The 15,697-nt window shown below is 35.5% G+C and overlaps 2 protein-coding genes across 2 annotated transcripts; one reads left to right on the top strand and one right to left on the bottom strand.

The window, feature by feature from the left end:
- The first annotated feature begins 6,687 nt into the window (after positions 1 to 6,687).
- On the top strand, positions 6,688 to 9,465 carry LOC120088878 (Pentatricopeptide repeat (PPR) superfamily protein). The gene is made up of 2 exons (XM_039046344.2): positions 6,688 to 7,486; positions 7,787 to 9,465. The coding sequence occupies exons 1-2, from the start codon at positions 6,894 to 6,896 to the stop codon at positions 9,372 to 9,374; spliced, it is 2,181 nt and encodes a 726-aa protein (XP_038902272.1). The 5' UTR covers positions 6,688 to 6,893; the 3' UTR covers positions 9,375 to 9,465.
- LOC120088951 (C-8 sterol isomerase) lies at positions 9,428 to 11,067 on the bottom strand. The gene is made up of 3 exons (XM_039046409.2): positions 10,321 to 11,067; positions 10,063 to 10,212; positions 9,428 to 9,983 (listed from the first exon to the last, which is right to left on the bottom strand). The coding sequence occupies exons 1-3, from the start codon at positions 10,954 to 10,956 to the stop codon at positions 9,696 to 9,698; spliced, it is 1,074 nt and encodes a 357-aa protein (XP_038902337.1). The 5' UTR covers positions 10,957 to 11,067; the 3' UTR covers positions 9,428 to 9,695.
- Between the last annotated feature and the right edge of the window lie 4,630 nt (positions 11,068 to 15,697).

Genomic DNA, 15,697 nt, shown 5'->3' with positions numbered 1-15,697 from the left:
GAAACTACTAAAACTTCAACAAGAGTTGTTGAAGAGCCTGCTACATCAGCAAGAGTTGTTGATGGGAGTTCATCCAGTAGGTCAGTTCCACCTCAAGAGTTGAGGGAACCTCGACATAGTGGGAGGGTTGCAAACCCACCTGTTCTTTATCTGGGTTTCACGGAAATTCTTGCTATGGTAGCAGATGGTGACGTTGAGGATCCGTTGTCTTATAAGAAGGCAATGAAGGATATTGACTGAGATGAATGGGTCAAGGCCATGGATCTTGAGATGGAGTCGATGTACTTCAACTCAGTATGGGATCTTGTAGATCAGCCTGATAGGGTTCGCCCTATAGGTTGTAAATGGATCTACAAGCGTAAACGAGGTGTTGATGGGAAGGTACAGACCTTCAAGGCTCGACTTGTGGAAAAGGGTTATACCCAGGTAGAGGGAGTCGACTATGAGGATACTTTCTTGCCTGTTGCCATGTTAAAGTCGATTCACATCCTCTTGTCCATTGCAACTTATTATAATTATGAGATCTGGCAAATGGATGTCAAGACGGCCTTTCTGAATGGAAATCTTGAGGAGAACATTTACATGGTGCAACCCAAGGGATTCATAGCCCAAGGTCAAGAGCAAAAGGTTTGCAAACTGAATCGGTCCATTTATGGACTGAAACAGGTGTCTCGATCTTGGAACATACAATTTGATACTGCAATCAAGTCGTATGGCTTTGACCAAAACGTTGATGAACCTTGTGTCTACAAGAAGATCATCAATGCTTCAGTAGTCTTCTTAGTGTTGTACGTTGACAATATCCTACTAATTAGGAATGATGTAGGTCTACTGACTGCAGTTAAGAACTAGCTAGTGACCCAATTCCAAATGAAAGATTTGGGAGAGACTTAGTTTGTTCTAGGTATACAAATCTTTCGAGATCGTAAGAACAAAGTGCTAGCACTGTCTCAGGCATCGTACATTGACAAGATGTTGCTCAAGTACTCGATGCAGGACTCCAGGAGGGGCCTACTGCTGTTCAGGCATGGAGTCACTTTGTCTAAGGACATGTGTCCTAAGACGCCTTACGAGGTTGAGAAGATGAGACGAATCAGTCTAACCCAGGCCATTTTAATGTTGCTGACCCGTTTTCTCATGGCTATAGTGTTTCAGGGTCACCTACGAAGCATGGGTCTACAGGATCGCCCGCGACTGGACTAGGGAGAGATTTTCTTGTACTGGGCTTTTATGCCCTAGTTTATTGTTTTGTACTAGTTTTTTGTACACCCCACTTCGGTTTAGGATAAGGGGGAGATTGTTGGGGTTGATGCCCTAAAGTCTCGTGTCCTATAGTTTGTAAACAGTTTGTACGAACGCTTGTGTTGTTAATATATGATATTTAGTTCACATCTTGTATTTTTGCTCAGTTACTTGTTTTATTTGCTTTACCACAAACCAATAAACATAAAATCCCTAGTTATCTGTATGTGACTCGAGCATGTATGTGGTGACATACAAGTGGATCATGTATTGAGTGATAACCAAAATAGTCTGTAGTATATGGATAAAGGAGGGAACCTTATCTTAGTAACGCTACGGATGCGACCCGCTTTGTGGAATGATCACAAGTGTTGTGACTTGTCACAGATGGTCTGATCCTGATCATTCGTGTTGGGGACATGCGAGCAGGGGTGTCTTCTACAAAGAGTTTGTATAAGACCTGACCACGAAGTGTTAACGTCTCGTTATATAACACCTTTCATGACAGAGACTTCACTTCACTAGGATGACCATAGGTAACATGACCTCAATCCTGAGTGAGTTGAGAACTCCTGCCATTGAGGGCGGTCCTTTGATTTGTATGGGTGCGAGTGGCTAGGTCGTCGTTTCAAACCTACCATTTTAGGGATTCGTCTGATTTGGGAGTTGGGAACTTAGCTACACAAGATGGAATTCACTCCTTCCCCGAGACAGGGATAAGTACATAGATAGCTCCCTTAAGGGCTGATTCCAGAGCTTGAACGATGTGGCGCCACACACCTTCTCTTGGCCCGAGAGGTGTTCACACATAGTTAGACTATGTTGTATTGTTCATTAGAGGAATTAGTGGTACTTAAGGAGTGAGATGTAACTATAGGGGCAAAACGGTAATTTGGCCCAACTATACTTACGAGCATCTGTGAAGGGTCATCGTACTCAGGATTGGTTATATCCGATGGACACAGAAATATATCTGTGGTAAGAAGAGTTCAACTGTTGGTCTTTAGTGGAATGCCTGACAGTTAACGGATGGTGGATCTCGTGGCTAAAGAGTTTAGTCAGCTATTCACGGATCGTTGGAGCTTTGAGCCACAAGTCCATTAGGTCCCCTGGGTAGATTGGATAAAGTCGAGAACCAGTGTTTGGGTTAATTTGAAATGTTCAAATTGATAAAAGGAAGTTCGATTATATATGATATAATTGGACTAGTTAATTATATATGATATAATTGGCTAAATGTATAAGATACAATATTTTGGAAGAAATTAGATATAAATATGATTTATATCAAGTAAAGGAGAAAATACTATAGTAAATATGTGATATCAAACTATAGGGTAAAAATATAATATGATTATATTTATGATTAATTAATTGGTTAATTATATGATAATTAAGCCAAAAAAATCACGTTTGGACGTGGGTTAGTGGGAATGAGTCGGTTATTGTAACCGATAAAATAAAAATGAATTTTTTTTATTTTTTGAATGGTTCAATGTCGTCCAAAAGAAATTAAAGAGAGCGCGCGTTGGTAGAAAAGAAAACAATTGCGTAAGAAAATCGAGAGACTATATGATAGCTTCTCTACGCCTAAACGATCATCCACCTCGCGCCTAAATGATCGCACACTAGTTCCTAGACGATCGCATAACTTCTCTAAACGATCATAGTGTGTGCCGAGTTTGATAAACGATCGTATACCATTTCCTAAACGATCGTTCAGTAAAACCTACATGATCGTGTAATGTCTCCTAAATGATAAGCATTGCATAGCACTTTTTTCCCTCCCACTTGCTTATCGCCTACACAATCTGTTTTTCCTCCTTCCTTTACTAAATACACCAAAGACATGCTTTGGGTTCTCACTTCAAGAATACCCGGGGCTCTTTTCTGGTGGCGTCGTCCCCACGGCGTTCGTGTTTGTGCGATTGTTCGTGCTACTGTAGTCGACGTTGCTGCTGGGTGTTGGTAGATCGCGTGGATGTGTCCGCTGCGTTGAGTTCCAAAGTGTGAAGACTGTCTTCAACTAGTATGGCAACTCATTCCCTTGTTATTTTGTTGTTCATAGCATATCGATAATTACTATTTGTTTACATAGCTGTGCGTTTAAATGTATATTGTTGTATTTCGGTCACTGTGAGATCGGAGCAATCCGAGCACGCCCATGGAACTCTTCGGTAAGAGATCCTTCAGGCAGACCGTGTACTTCTCGCATGCAAAAAGAGATGGATTGGAGGGAACGTTACAAGACACGGTGCACAATTTGCAGACAAGAATGGTATAATAGACGGAATTGTCCCAATCGAGCTCGTGATGCAACTTAGTTATTTATTTTTAATTCTCATTGTATTTAATTTATTGTAACTTCTTTTACTTATTTATTCTTTATTAATTGTCATTATATTTAATTGATTGTATTTATACAATGAATGGTGTATTCTTTATTAATTGTCATTGTATTTATTGATTGTATTTATACAATGAAGGGTGTATTCTTTATTAACTGACATTATATTTGTTGATTGTAATCACATTGATTTTTACTAAATTTAATATTATTTTTATGGGATCAGATGGACGGGGATGTTACCACATGGCCATACAACGACTCGATTTTGTACTTATAGCGCAACCATAGATCGAGGCTATTTGGGAAGACAAGCATATCGATGCAATGCATTGTCGACGAAGAGAGGCTGTTATTCGTAGGCACGAGAACCCAGACCCTCGTATATTGAACTATCTACGAGTTGCAGGATTCTACGGAGTCTCTTGTATAAAATTTATACAACTAGACTGACATCTGATAACAGCATTAGTGGAACGATGGCGCCAGGAGACACACACTTTCCACATGTTGCATGGAGAGTGTACAATTACACTTCAAGATGTAGCCATCCAATTTGGACTCCCGATTAATGGAAGACCATTGATCGGGTCTCTAAATTATGACTGGGAACAACTTTGTGCCCTTCTTTTAGGCATAACCACGAATGACGCCATTCTTAAGGGAGGTCGTCTAAGCCTACCATGGATAGCTGATCAATTTAACAACTTCACCCATCTATCAGACCATGCAGATGAAGAAGACCTATAACGATATGCTTGAACATATATTTTCACGTTGATTGGAGGATAGGTATTTCCCAACAAATCTAACAGCAGAGTGCACCTGATGTATCTTCCTCTTTTGGTGGATTTTGATGTTGCCTGGACTTACAGTTGGGGTGCTAGATGTTTTGCATGGTTGTATAGGCAACTATGCAAGGGTGCAATTATAGATGGAAAAGACATTGCAAGCCCACTTTTATTGCTACAAATTTGGCCATGGGATCGATTTCCTCTTCTAGCACCTCGACGACTCCATAGATACGAGAATAACTTAGGCGATAGACCATTTGCAGTAAGGTAAGTATATTTACCTCATTATTGTTGTTTTCATTATGAAATACTAATAGCTAAAATTTAACTTCTGATTGTTGTAGATGGAACAATAACTATTTTGTAATTAGAGTACCTACACATGTTCTAGTATAGTATAGGAACATACTCGATACACATATGCCTAACCAGTTAATATTTTATTCATTCATATATCATATATTCATAATGTTTCAATCTTCTGGTTAATTCATTTTTTGACACATATGCATGCAGATTATTTGGGAGCCAAATAATCATCTGATCCAACTATTGCCACCATACTGTCTCGATAACAATGAGATAATGACATCTAGATGTCCACTCATATGCTTATTCGTTGTGGAGTGGCATCACCCAGATCATGTGATGCGTCAATTTGGGATGTTGCAACAAATTCCTCAACCTTGCAACACGGACGCTCGACTTCATTCACACGATCTAAGGGGCAGGCATGAGCGAGACTAGATCGCATATTTGGCTCCTCAAATTACAATCTAGGAAAATCGACAGAGTTTGATTGTTAATGGACCTTCTATTAACAACGGTGTAGTTACTGAGCCTAGATATATTGAATGGTATTCTACTATGAGCAAGCGGTAGAAACTAAAGTAGGAGCATCCTATCACTTGTTGGTATGAGTTTATTGTTTACTATGATTGTTTGATTTTATTTCTTCATTGCACACCAAAATAAATTTTAAAGTCATTAACTTGTTATTCGATTCTTTTTCAGGCCAAGCTTCCAAATTTGCCAATATCTGCTCAAAGAGCCTTGCGTAGACTCACCTTGATATATCGAGTGCGATATTTTGATGGTGACGTTCCAATGGAAGAACAAGGTGATCCAACAAGACATGAGGATGTTCCTATTCGACCTAATGTTCGGAATGAATATCCAACAACGCCACTCGATCAGTACACTTCCATGATGTCCTCTTCCTCAACATTTGATTTTTTTTTTCCAACAACCCTCAGTACACTAAGCATGGAAGAAGGACAAACTTCACATGTCCATCCAAATATCCATGACCAGTATGTTATATATCGACAACGTAGTGAGGGTATACACTTTCCAGAGGAAAGTCAACCATTAAGTGTAAGAGGGCGTGGCGATCATGGACACTATGTCACTCAACATGATCAATCTAGGCGTAATAAAGGATCTTTTTCCAGTCGTGAATAAAGAACATTGTACATATGATTAAATTTATTAATGAAATTCAATTACGAAAATGCACTTGCAGTCTATAACATATCCTAGAGAACCTTGATTATTATTTATAATAGTTGAAAGTTAATATCTATATTTTTGCATAAGTTTCTAACAACTTTAAACAAAAAAAAAAATAAATTAAAAATTAATATTGAGTATATCAAATCAATCATAGAAATTTCTTAATCTCAAAATAACATTATTGTTTATACGGTTAAAAAAACTAGTAATATTACTATCAAAATAAAAAAAACGAGATTAGTGAGATAGTTGATTTTAGGTAAGAATGATTTAGAGTTAAACAAATGAAATATTATTAATTGTAAAAAAAACAAAAGTAATGAAAGAGTTGGTTTCGGGTTGTTAAAAGAATGAAAAAAATAATAGCAAAAATATTTTATTATTTTATTTTTTTTTAGGGATGCGTCTCTTCAAGAAACACATTTTTTTTTTTAATGAATGCGTTTCTTGAAGAGATGTATTCAGTGTGAGGAAAAAAATAAAATATGGTTGAAAGCGTCTCTTCAATAGACACATTCAATACAAGAAAAATAATAATAAAATATTCTCGAATGCATCTGTCAGACGCATTCGGATGGGGACAAAAAAACTCCCATTTTTCCCTAAATAGTTCGAAAGCTACCATTTTTCCCAATTAACTTTCAAAATAACCCTCAATCTAAATAACCCTCGTGATATCGGTAAAAGGTCCATATACATTGTTTTTTTTAAAATGGGATATTTTTTATTTTGGCCCCCATAATGTATAACTGTGCTATTTCTCAAGTTTAGGGATATTTTTATAGAGCCAAAATTTTATTAGTTTGAAAAAAGCTTATGCCACGAAAAGGTATAGGTATCCAACGTCTTCATCCTGAATTTCCCTCCATTTTCCCCATCCACCTCACCCACCACCACTGCTCTGCTCTGCTCTCCGATTTCCTTCAATGTCGGTCTGCAAACTACTCCAAAGTCAACACCACTGTATCTTCTACTTCTAATTTAACCCAAACACAATGGAAACTCTCAGCCACTCAACCTCCGTCCTCCCTCTTCAAATTCACACATACCCCACCAGACCCACCGCTCTCTCCGCCGCTCTCTCCTCTGCCTCCAGCCTCCTCCACCTCAAACAAGTCCACGCTCAAATTCTCCGCTCCAAATTCGAATGCTATGATTCTAATTCCCTTCTTTTTGAACTTATTCTTTCTTCTTGTGCTCTCTTGCCTAGCCTCGACTATGCCCTCTCTGTGTTTGATCAAATTCCACAGCCCAAAACCCGTTTCTGCAACAAGCTTCTGCGCGAATTATCACGAGGTTCTGAGCCGGAGGTTGCACTTCTTTTGTACGAAAAGATGAGGGCTGAGGGTCTGAGTTTGGATAGGTTCTGCTTCCCTCCGTTGTTAAAAGCGGCTTCGAGGAATCTTTCCTTGAGAACGGGGATGGAGATTCATGGGCTCGCGTCAAAGTTGGGATTTGGGTCAGACCCATTTGTGGAGACGGGGTTAGTTAAAATGTACGCAGCCTGTGGACGGATAATGGAAGCTCGGTTGGTGTTTGATAAAATGTCTCACAGGGATGTCGTTACTTGGAGCATCATGATTGATGGGTATGAAACTAATGTTGTTGCTCTGCATTCACCAGTGATGGTGAATTTGGTAAAATGTAGTTGATTTTAGATTTTTTTGGAAATTTTGTTTCAGACTTTCAAATTTACTATGTTATAATCATGGGTATTGTTGCCAATTTTAGTAGTCTTCCAAATGAGGAAGAGTTATAAATCTACTTTGGAGGTTATATTATTATGGTAGTATCTTTCTATCATATAATTTTCCAGTTTAAATGCATGACTGTTTAAGAGAAAAATTAATGCGGAGATTATATTTGCCCCTTATCTTTAAATATACAGATATTGCTCAAGTGGTTGTTATGATCTCGCCTTTCAACTCTTTGAACAAATGAAGAGAACAGACTTGGAACCAGATGAGATGATTCTTTCTACAGTTCTTTCTGCGTGCGCTCGCGCTGGAAATTTGGATTTTGGAACAAAAATACACGAGTTCATTACTAAGAAGAATATTGTCATGGATCCTCATTTACAAAGTGCTCTCATCACCATGTATGCAAGCTGTGGCTCCATGGACTTGGCTTGGGATTTGCATGAAAAGATATTCCCTAAGAACATGGTTGTTTCGACTGCCATGGTTTCTGGGCTTGCAAAAGGTGGACAGATTGGAGATGCTCGCTATGTATTTGATCAAATGGTGGTGAAGGACTTGATATGTTGGAGTGCGATGATTTCTGGATATACTGAGAGTGACTGCCCTCAAGAGGCTCTTATATTATTCAAGAAAATGCAACAACAGGGAATGAAACCTGACGTAGTCACCATGTTGAGTGTCATTTCAGCTTGTGCTCATCTTGGCGCATTAGATCAAGCCAATTGGATACAAAATTATGTTGATAAAAATGGGTTTTGCAAGGCACTATCTGTCAATAATGCACTCATTGATATGTATGCCAAATGTGGGAGTCTTGAAGGAGCAAGAGAAGTCTTTGGAAAGATGCCAAAGAAAAATGTAATATCTTGGACAAGTATGATTAACGCTCTTGCAATGCATGGAGATGCTCACAGTGCTATGAGCCTATTTCATCAAATGAAAGTTGAAAATGTTGAGCCTAATTGGATCACATTTGTGGGGGTGCTTTATGCTTGTAGCCATGGAGGTCTAGTTGAGGAGGGCCGAAGAATATTTCATTCAATGACCAATGAGTATGGCATAAGTCCCAAGCATGAACACTTTGGTTGCATGGTTGACCTCTTTGGCCGAGCAAATCTTCTGAGAGAAGCTCTTGAGGTGATTGAGGCAATGCCATTTGCTCCTAATGCTATTATTTGGGGATCCCTTATGGCTGCTTGTCAGGTCCACGGTGAGACTGAGTTAGGAGAATTTGCTGCTAAACAAGTGCTCAAGCTCGAGCCTGATCACGATGGGGCCCTTGTCGTCTTATCGAACATATACGCTAAAGAAAGAAGATGGGAAGACGTTGGGGAAGTTAGAAAACTAATGAACAAGATGGGTGTTTCCAAAGAGAGAGGATGCAGTAGAATTGAATTGAACAATGAGGTCCATGAATTTCAAATGGCAGATAGAAAGCACAAGCAAGCAGATCAAATATATCAGAAATTAGACGAGGTAGTCCAAAAGTTGAATCTGGCTGGTTATACGCCACAGACAAATTGTGTGCTCGCTGATTTAGACGAAGAGGAAAAGAAGGAATTAGTCCTCTGGCACAGCGAGAAATTGGCATTTTGCTATGCCCTCATGAATGAAGGGCCACGCATTTGCATTATAAAGAACCTTCGGATTTGTGAGGATTGTCATGCTTTTATGAAATTAGCTTCAAAAGTATATGCCAGAGAGATCATCATTAGGGACAGAAGTAGATTTCACCATTACAGAGACGGTTCATGTTCTTGTAAAGACTATTGGTGACAAATTCTCGTAAGTATACAGTCTTATTAAAATGAGATTTTCTTTTCCTGATATATAATATGTAAATCAGCATGTTGTGTGTATTCTTCAACATTGGTCTTCACCAATTCTCTTGCCAGAAAAAGAAAGCACCAAATACATAGAAAATCTGATTCTATGAAGTTACATTTACATATAGCATCGACTAACATCTTTGATCCTAGAGACATGACATAGGAAAGGAAACAAAGCAATTTAGTTTCCACCAAAAAAGTAGAGGGAAAAAAGAAAGGAGAATGAAATTTCAAAAGATTCTCACTAGATATGAGAACTCCATTCTTCTCATGTTGGTGTTTTGAAATCACGTGTAGCTGTAATCTGATGAAATTTGGTTTCACCATCCAAAAACAGCCAAAGCTCATTCTTCAATCTTCTTATGACTTTCGACATCCAATGCTTGAAGAAATCTGCAGCCATCACATTCAAGCTCGAGTTCTCTAACAACGAGCTTTGTCGGTACTCAAGAACCCATGTATGAGGATCTAATTGCACAGCTGAGGCACCCCATCTCTTCTGCACCCAAGAAGTATTCGCCTCTCGAACCAGGTAACCAATTCCTCCATCAGACCACTAAGACACAGAAAGACCAAAAAAATCAATTTAGTATATCTAAGTTTTCATGTCCATTGATCAAAGATTTTGAGTTTACCTCCGTAACTCTGCCGGATAAGATTGTGAATGATCGATGCGAAAATCCGGTACGAAGCAATCCAGCTGTCTGCAGAGGCCAACCCCATATGCTCACTGCCTCAGTGACTGATTTATACATTGTACACTTTGAATTTAAGAGCATTCCCTCCTGCAATGGAAGCATAAGTTAAAACTGACCATGGATCATAATGTTAAAAACATAAAAATTTATCCCAGAGCCAATTTTTTTATGAAACTAGAGGGTTTGAAAATCTACCTGGTCAATTTCCCAATAAGAATTCGAGTAACTGCAATTTGAGATCTCCCCGTTCACCATCCCCTGCAACTCCCTCTGTAAAACCCTCAATTTTCCATTCAAATCTTGCACGAACTGAGAATTCTTACTCGCAGTTCTAACAATCTCTGCCGACAGCTTCGGTCGAATAACCCTAGCAATCGCACACGAAAACCCAGTAGTCACTACAAGGATCAAACTCAGAACAAAAACCAACGTAACAAACCGACGCAACGAACTCGAATCTCTTTCCCCTTCCTCGGCCTTGAATTTCGAACTCAATTTCACTGGAGATTCAAATTTAGGATACTTCAAGATCCGAGAGGTGACAGTTGTCGGCGTCGTCAAAATCGAAGGGTTAAAGGAAATCGGAGTGGTTTCGACTTTAGGTCTTGAAGCAGAGAGCTTCGTGAGGGAGCTTTTTTGGACACTGTAAGGCATTAGGTCCAAAGTGGCGTTGATACTGTCCAAGCAAATCTTGCAGTCGCAATTCGCATCTTTCCGGCAACCGGGGTAGTAACAGCTGTCGCGGGCTTCCGATCGCTCATCTTCTTCTATGGCGGCGGCGGTGGTGGTGGTTGAATTTGAAGAAGCTGAGGTTGAAAGGTCTGGTTTCATGGCTTTCTTAGGTTTCGTTTCTCAATGACCAAAATTTCAGCCTCAGTAAGAGAGATCGGAAAATTTATTCCAAGAATAGAGAGTATCGGTTTCGAAATTTGAATTGCGCCAACGGTCATATATAAGACGCCACGTGGAATCTATTTCTTTCTTGGCTATAACTAGTCAAATACGTAGGATTTTCCGATAATTTTTATTCATGTTAAAAATATTCATTATTTTATGCAGTTTGATCTTTTTTTCTTCCTTCCATAATTTAGAAAGTTTATGCAAAATTTTCTTATTTAAGGTAGAAATTCAGTTGGCTGTCAAAATAACTTAGAAATTTTAGACGTGTGTGTATATATTTTTGCAAATTCTCTATATTATTTACAATTTTTTTTATCTTAAATATAATGTTAAATTAATTTTAAAAAATTAAAATACCATTTTAGTCTCGTACTTTGGATTTAGAAGTTGTTTATTTTTAGTTTTTGTTGTTTAAAGTGTCTAATTTTAATCTCTAACTTTTCAATGAGTTTATATTTAGTCTCTACCACTAGTTTATTGTTGATTTTATCAAGATCTTTTTATTATCCGTTAGTATTTTCAGGGTGAATTATGAAACATATCAACATATTATTTTTTTAATGAAATTTATTGTTCCTATTCAACCAATTTTGATTAATTAAAAATTAACTTTGAGAGACACGTATCTACCACACGTATCTACTGTTAACATTTTTTTTTCTTTTGAAAAACTGTTAACATTCTTCTATTTTCAAAGAAAAATAGTAATTACAATTGATCGATAAGCGTATTTTAGTCTTTTGGTCATTTAGATTTGAACTCCAATATAGGATTGGGCTGACGAGAGAAACAACAAACTAAAATATTTCATTTTAGAAAATAGTAAAAAAGGTTTGAAATTAGAAAAATGACAAAATGATTTTTTGAATTATTAATCATAAATTAACAATGGACCAAAATAACCTTAATTCAAAAAATCTAAAATTCAAATCATAACAACTAAGATTTCACTACTAATTAAAAAATCCAATATTTTTAAATCCTACCATTTTTACTAATTCAAAAAATCTAACATCCCAACGATCAAGATTTCATTAACTATAGTCCTACTACAAAAATAATTAATTTATGTATTTAATAAAATCGGACAACCAAATTTTAACATGATCAACAATGACATAGATACCTTGTATTTGCACCTCATTTCAAAACATGAGCATATACATATACATTATATTCAAAATAACTATCTATTAGTTCTCGAGTCTACGTCCCACAAATACAATATATTAAAAATAACTAAACACACCTCATTTCATTTAGGAATTTAATGAAAATAATTGATTTTTTTAATTGCCTTGAAATTGAGATTAGAAAAATACAAATACTTAGTTATTAACGCTCAAAAGAATTCTTTTTGGTTAAATTATAAAAAATGTCCTTAAACTTTACTTTGTGTCAAAAATGCTCCCGAAGGTTCAAAAGTTTCAAAAATATCTTAAAGTTTTCAAAAGAGTTCAAAAAATACCTTTCCCATTAGTTTTGGATGGAAACCGTTAAAGTTTTGTTTAAAAAATACCCATGAACTTTCAAAACATTGTAGAAATATCCTAAGTTAATAAAAGTTCAAAAATACTTCCACAATTAGTATTTGAACAAAATCCATTAATTCATTGTGACAAAAATTAAAAAAATGTTCTGACCGATCAATTTATTTGAAGTTTTCTTAAGTTCGAAAAAATCAAGTTTTAAATAAATTATATAGATATCCTCATTTTGTATTCTCATATTTCTTTTAATTTTCTAATTTTCTAATTCATTGGGACAAAAATGACTTTAAAAATTAAAAAAAATAAAAATTTTAAATTTGTTTGAAGTTTTCTTAAATTCGAAAAAAAAACAAGTTTTAAATAAATTACATAGATATCCTCATTTTTTTCATATAGGTATTCTCATATTTCTAATTCTTAGTTTATACCAATTTTCTCAACAATTAAAATAAAAACCAAAATTTTAAGTTAATACAAAAAATACCACAAAATTGCACAAAATTCCAAAATTAAAATCTCCTTTGAGAGCAAATTAGCAGGAATGCCTCTTCATGCGCATTGTGGTGCCGCAAGGCAATATTGCAATGCTTGCCTAGTAGGTTGTCTTTGGGAATGGTGCAAGACACAAGCGTTAAAGTGAATGGTGCAAGGCACAAGCATTGAAGCGAATGACATCCAAAACGTAGATAGGGACTAAAATAAATATTAAATTCTAAGAACCAACACGATTTAGTATGTTACTTTTCTTATTTTGATATGGTAGATTTTGATTTTGAAGTTTTGTGAAATTTTGTGGTACGTTTTAACTTAAAATTTTGATTAAATTAGAAAATTAAGAGAAATATGTGAGTACCTATATGAATATCTAGGTAATTTATTTTAAAATTGGTTCTTTTCAAATTTAAGAAAACTTCCAACACGAGCATTTTTTTAATTTTTAAAGTCATTTTTGTTAAATTTTTATTAAATTAAGGGTATTTTTGAAATGTTTTAAGAGTCTAAGGGTATTTTTGAAACTTTATAAGCATTTTTGGTGTAAAGTTTAGGGCATTTTTTATAATTTAACCAAATTTTTTAAAGGGGTAAATCTAATTGCAAAAAAAAAAAAAAAAAAAAAAAAAAAAAAAATCTGATTTACCATTTAAATACATATTATAAAAGAATGACACAAATAATACATGACATGAATACGATACAACAATACGTTAATTTCTAAAAAAAATTAAGATATAGATACGTTGCGGATACATTATATATAATGTCTAATTAATTGCTATAATACTTATTTTAGGTTAGATTAAAGTAGAGTGAAAACTTGAAAAAAAATCTAGTAATGTCGAATGATTGTTGAGCGACTAGAGTAGACGGTAAAAAAGAAGTAATGAATGAAATTGAAGAATGATTTCGTTTTTTTTTTTAAATTTTTTAATTTTTATCATTTTTAATTTATTTTGTTTTGGATTGCTCAATTTAAGTGAACTTTACTAAATTAATTTTGAGTAATTAAAAGTGTATTTTTGAGTGATTAAATTTTTTTTTATAAAAAAATGATTTTTTATGATTTTATAATCACTCCTAAAAATCATTAAAATAAAATAGGTTTTGGGTTGGGCTTTTTAAGTGATTGGGTTTAAATTTGAAAAAAAAAATTGACCCACATATCCATTAAAAAACCAGATATATTTGATATGTACATATCTACCAAGCATATCTGAAAAATAAAATCAGATACTTCCAATCACGTATATGGATACGACGTATCCCTATAGTATCCGTATATTGGACGTATCCCTATAGTATCCGTATATTGGACGTATCCCTATAGTATCCGTATATTGGACGTATCCCTATAGTATCCGTATATTGGACGTATCCCTATAGTATCCGTATATTGGACGTATCCCTATAGTATCCGTATATTAGACGTATCCCTATCATATCTGTATATTAGACGTATCCCTATCATATCTGTATATTGGACGTATCCGTATCGTATCCGTATCGTATCCGTATTTATACGTGTATCTACGTATCAGACAGGTATCTGAAAATGGATTTTCTCCACGATTAGAAGTATCTATGCAGAAAACAAAGTAAATCAGATTATGATCAACTCACCCCAGTTCTTCTACAAGTTAATGTATCTCTTCTTGATTTGCTTGCTAAGTCCAGTCCATTGAGGTATCGGAAAGTAATCCACCCGATTAGCCCTTGCAACTTTAAACGTTTCGAAGATAACAGTTCTGACATCAACGACTTGGTTTGAGTTTTTACATAGGCGGTATATTAGAGAATGGACCACATCAACACGTACAGATGAGAGAGCTTGGAGATTAGTGGAGGAGATGGGATTGTGCCAATGGTCACCATAAGGAGCCCAAGCGACGCGATGAAGTCGTGCCGGAGATGCTTGCCGGCGAGGAAATGTAAATTTGCTAATTGAAAGTAAATCTAAGATTTATTGCCTAAAAAACGTAATCAGCGGGTTAATGAAAATCTTATTTAGGGCAAATTAGAAATTCAAAAATTGACATCACGTGATTTTCACACGATTTGCCAAAAATCTTATTAATTCTAGATTTTGCTATATATTCAAATCCATTCCCGAATCTTGCCATATTATCCAATTTCCCTATTTTGCCATTTTTCATTGAGTTTTAAAGCAACCGAATTGCTAATTTTCGGCCCTATGCTAACGAAATGGCCCCTTCAAGAATCAAGCCCAGTTTTTCTGAAATCACAAAATATTTTTAATATGACATATTTGGGAGTATTATAAAATGATTAAAATTATGTTGGTCATTTTTAAAATTACCATGAAATACGTTTTAATCATTTAAGACCAATTTGATGATATGAAAATTATATTTAAAAGTATAAAATAAAATATTAAATTAATTTTGGGTGATTAAATATATGTTTTGAAATGATTCTGAATATGACAAAAGTAATTTTAACCATTTCAAAATCACTCTCAAACTCAATCCAACCTTAATATCAAGGTTCTAGTTTTATAAAATTATATTTCAAACTTAAAAAAGTAGTGAGCATAATTTTTTTTAATTTACTAAAGCCTCTCCTGATAGTCATTTGAATATTTAAAATTAAGCTACTATATATTACTCAAGAGTTTCTTTTTATTATTTATTTCCTTTTTACAATGTTATCAAAATTCAAGCAAA

Source organism: Benincasa hispida, chromosome 1 (assembly GCF_027475165.1).
Source record: "Benincasa hispida cultivar pf3 chromosome 1, pf3_genome.v1.1, whole genome shotgun sequence".
NCBI classification, from domain to species: domain Eukaryota; kingdom Viridiplantae; phylum Streptophyta; class Magnoliopsida; order Cucurbitales; family Cucurbitaceae; genus Benincasa; species Benincasa hispida.
Note: the sequence above shows the minus strand (reverse complement) of the source record. Positions and strands in the feature narration are given on the sequence as shown.

Coding starts and splice junctions, on each gene's coding strand:
- LOC120088878 (XM_039046344.2), top strand. CDS start 6,894: ATGGAAACTCTCAGCCACTCAACCTCCGTCCTCCCTCTTCAAATTCAC. Junction 7,487..7,786: donor TGGAGCATCATGATTGATGG/GTATGAAACTAA, acceptor TTAAATATACAG/ATATTGCTCAAGTGGTTGTT.
- LOC120088951 (XM_039046409.2), bottom strand. CDS start 10,956: ATGAAACCAGACCTTTCAACCTCAGCTTCTTCAAATTCAACCACCACC. Junction 10,213..10,320: donor CTTATTGGGAAATTGACCAG/GTAGATTTTCAA, acceptor CTTCCATTGCAG/GAGGGAATGCTCTTAAATTC. Junction 9,984..10,062: donor TATCCGGCAGAGTTACGGAG/GTAAACTCAAAA, acceptor TCTGTGTCTTAG/TGGTCTGATGGAGGAATTGG.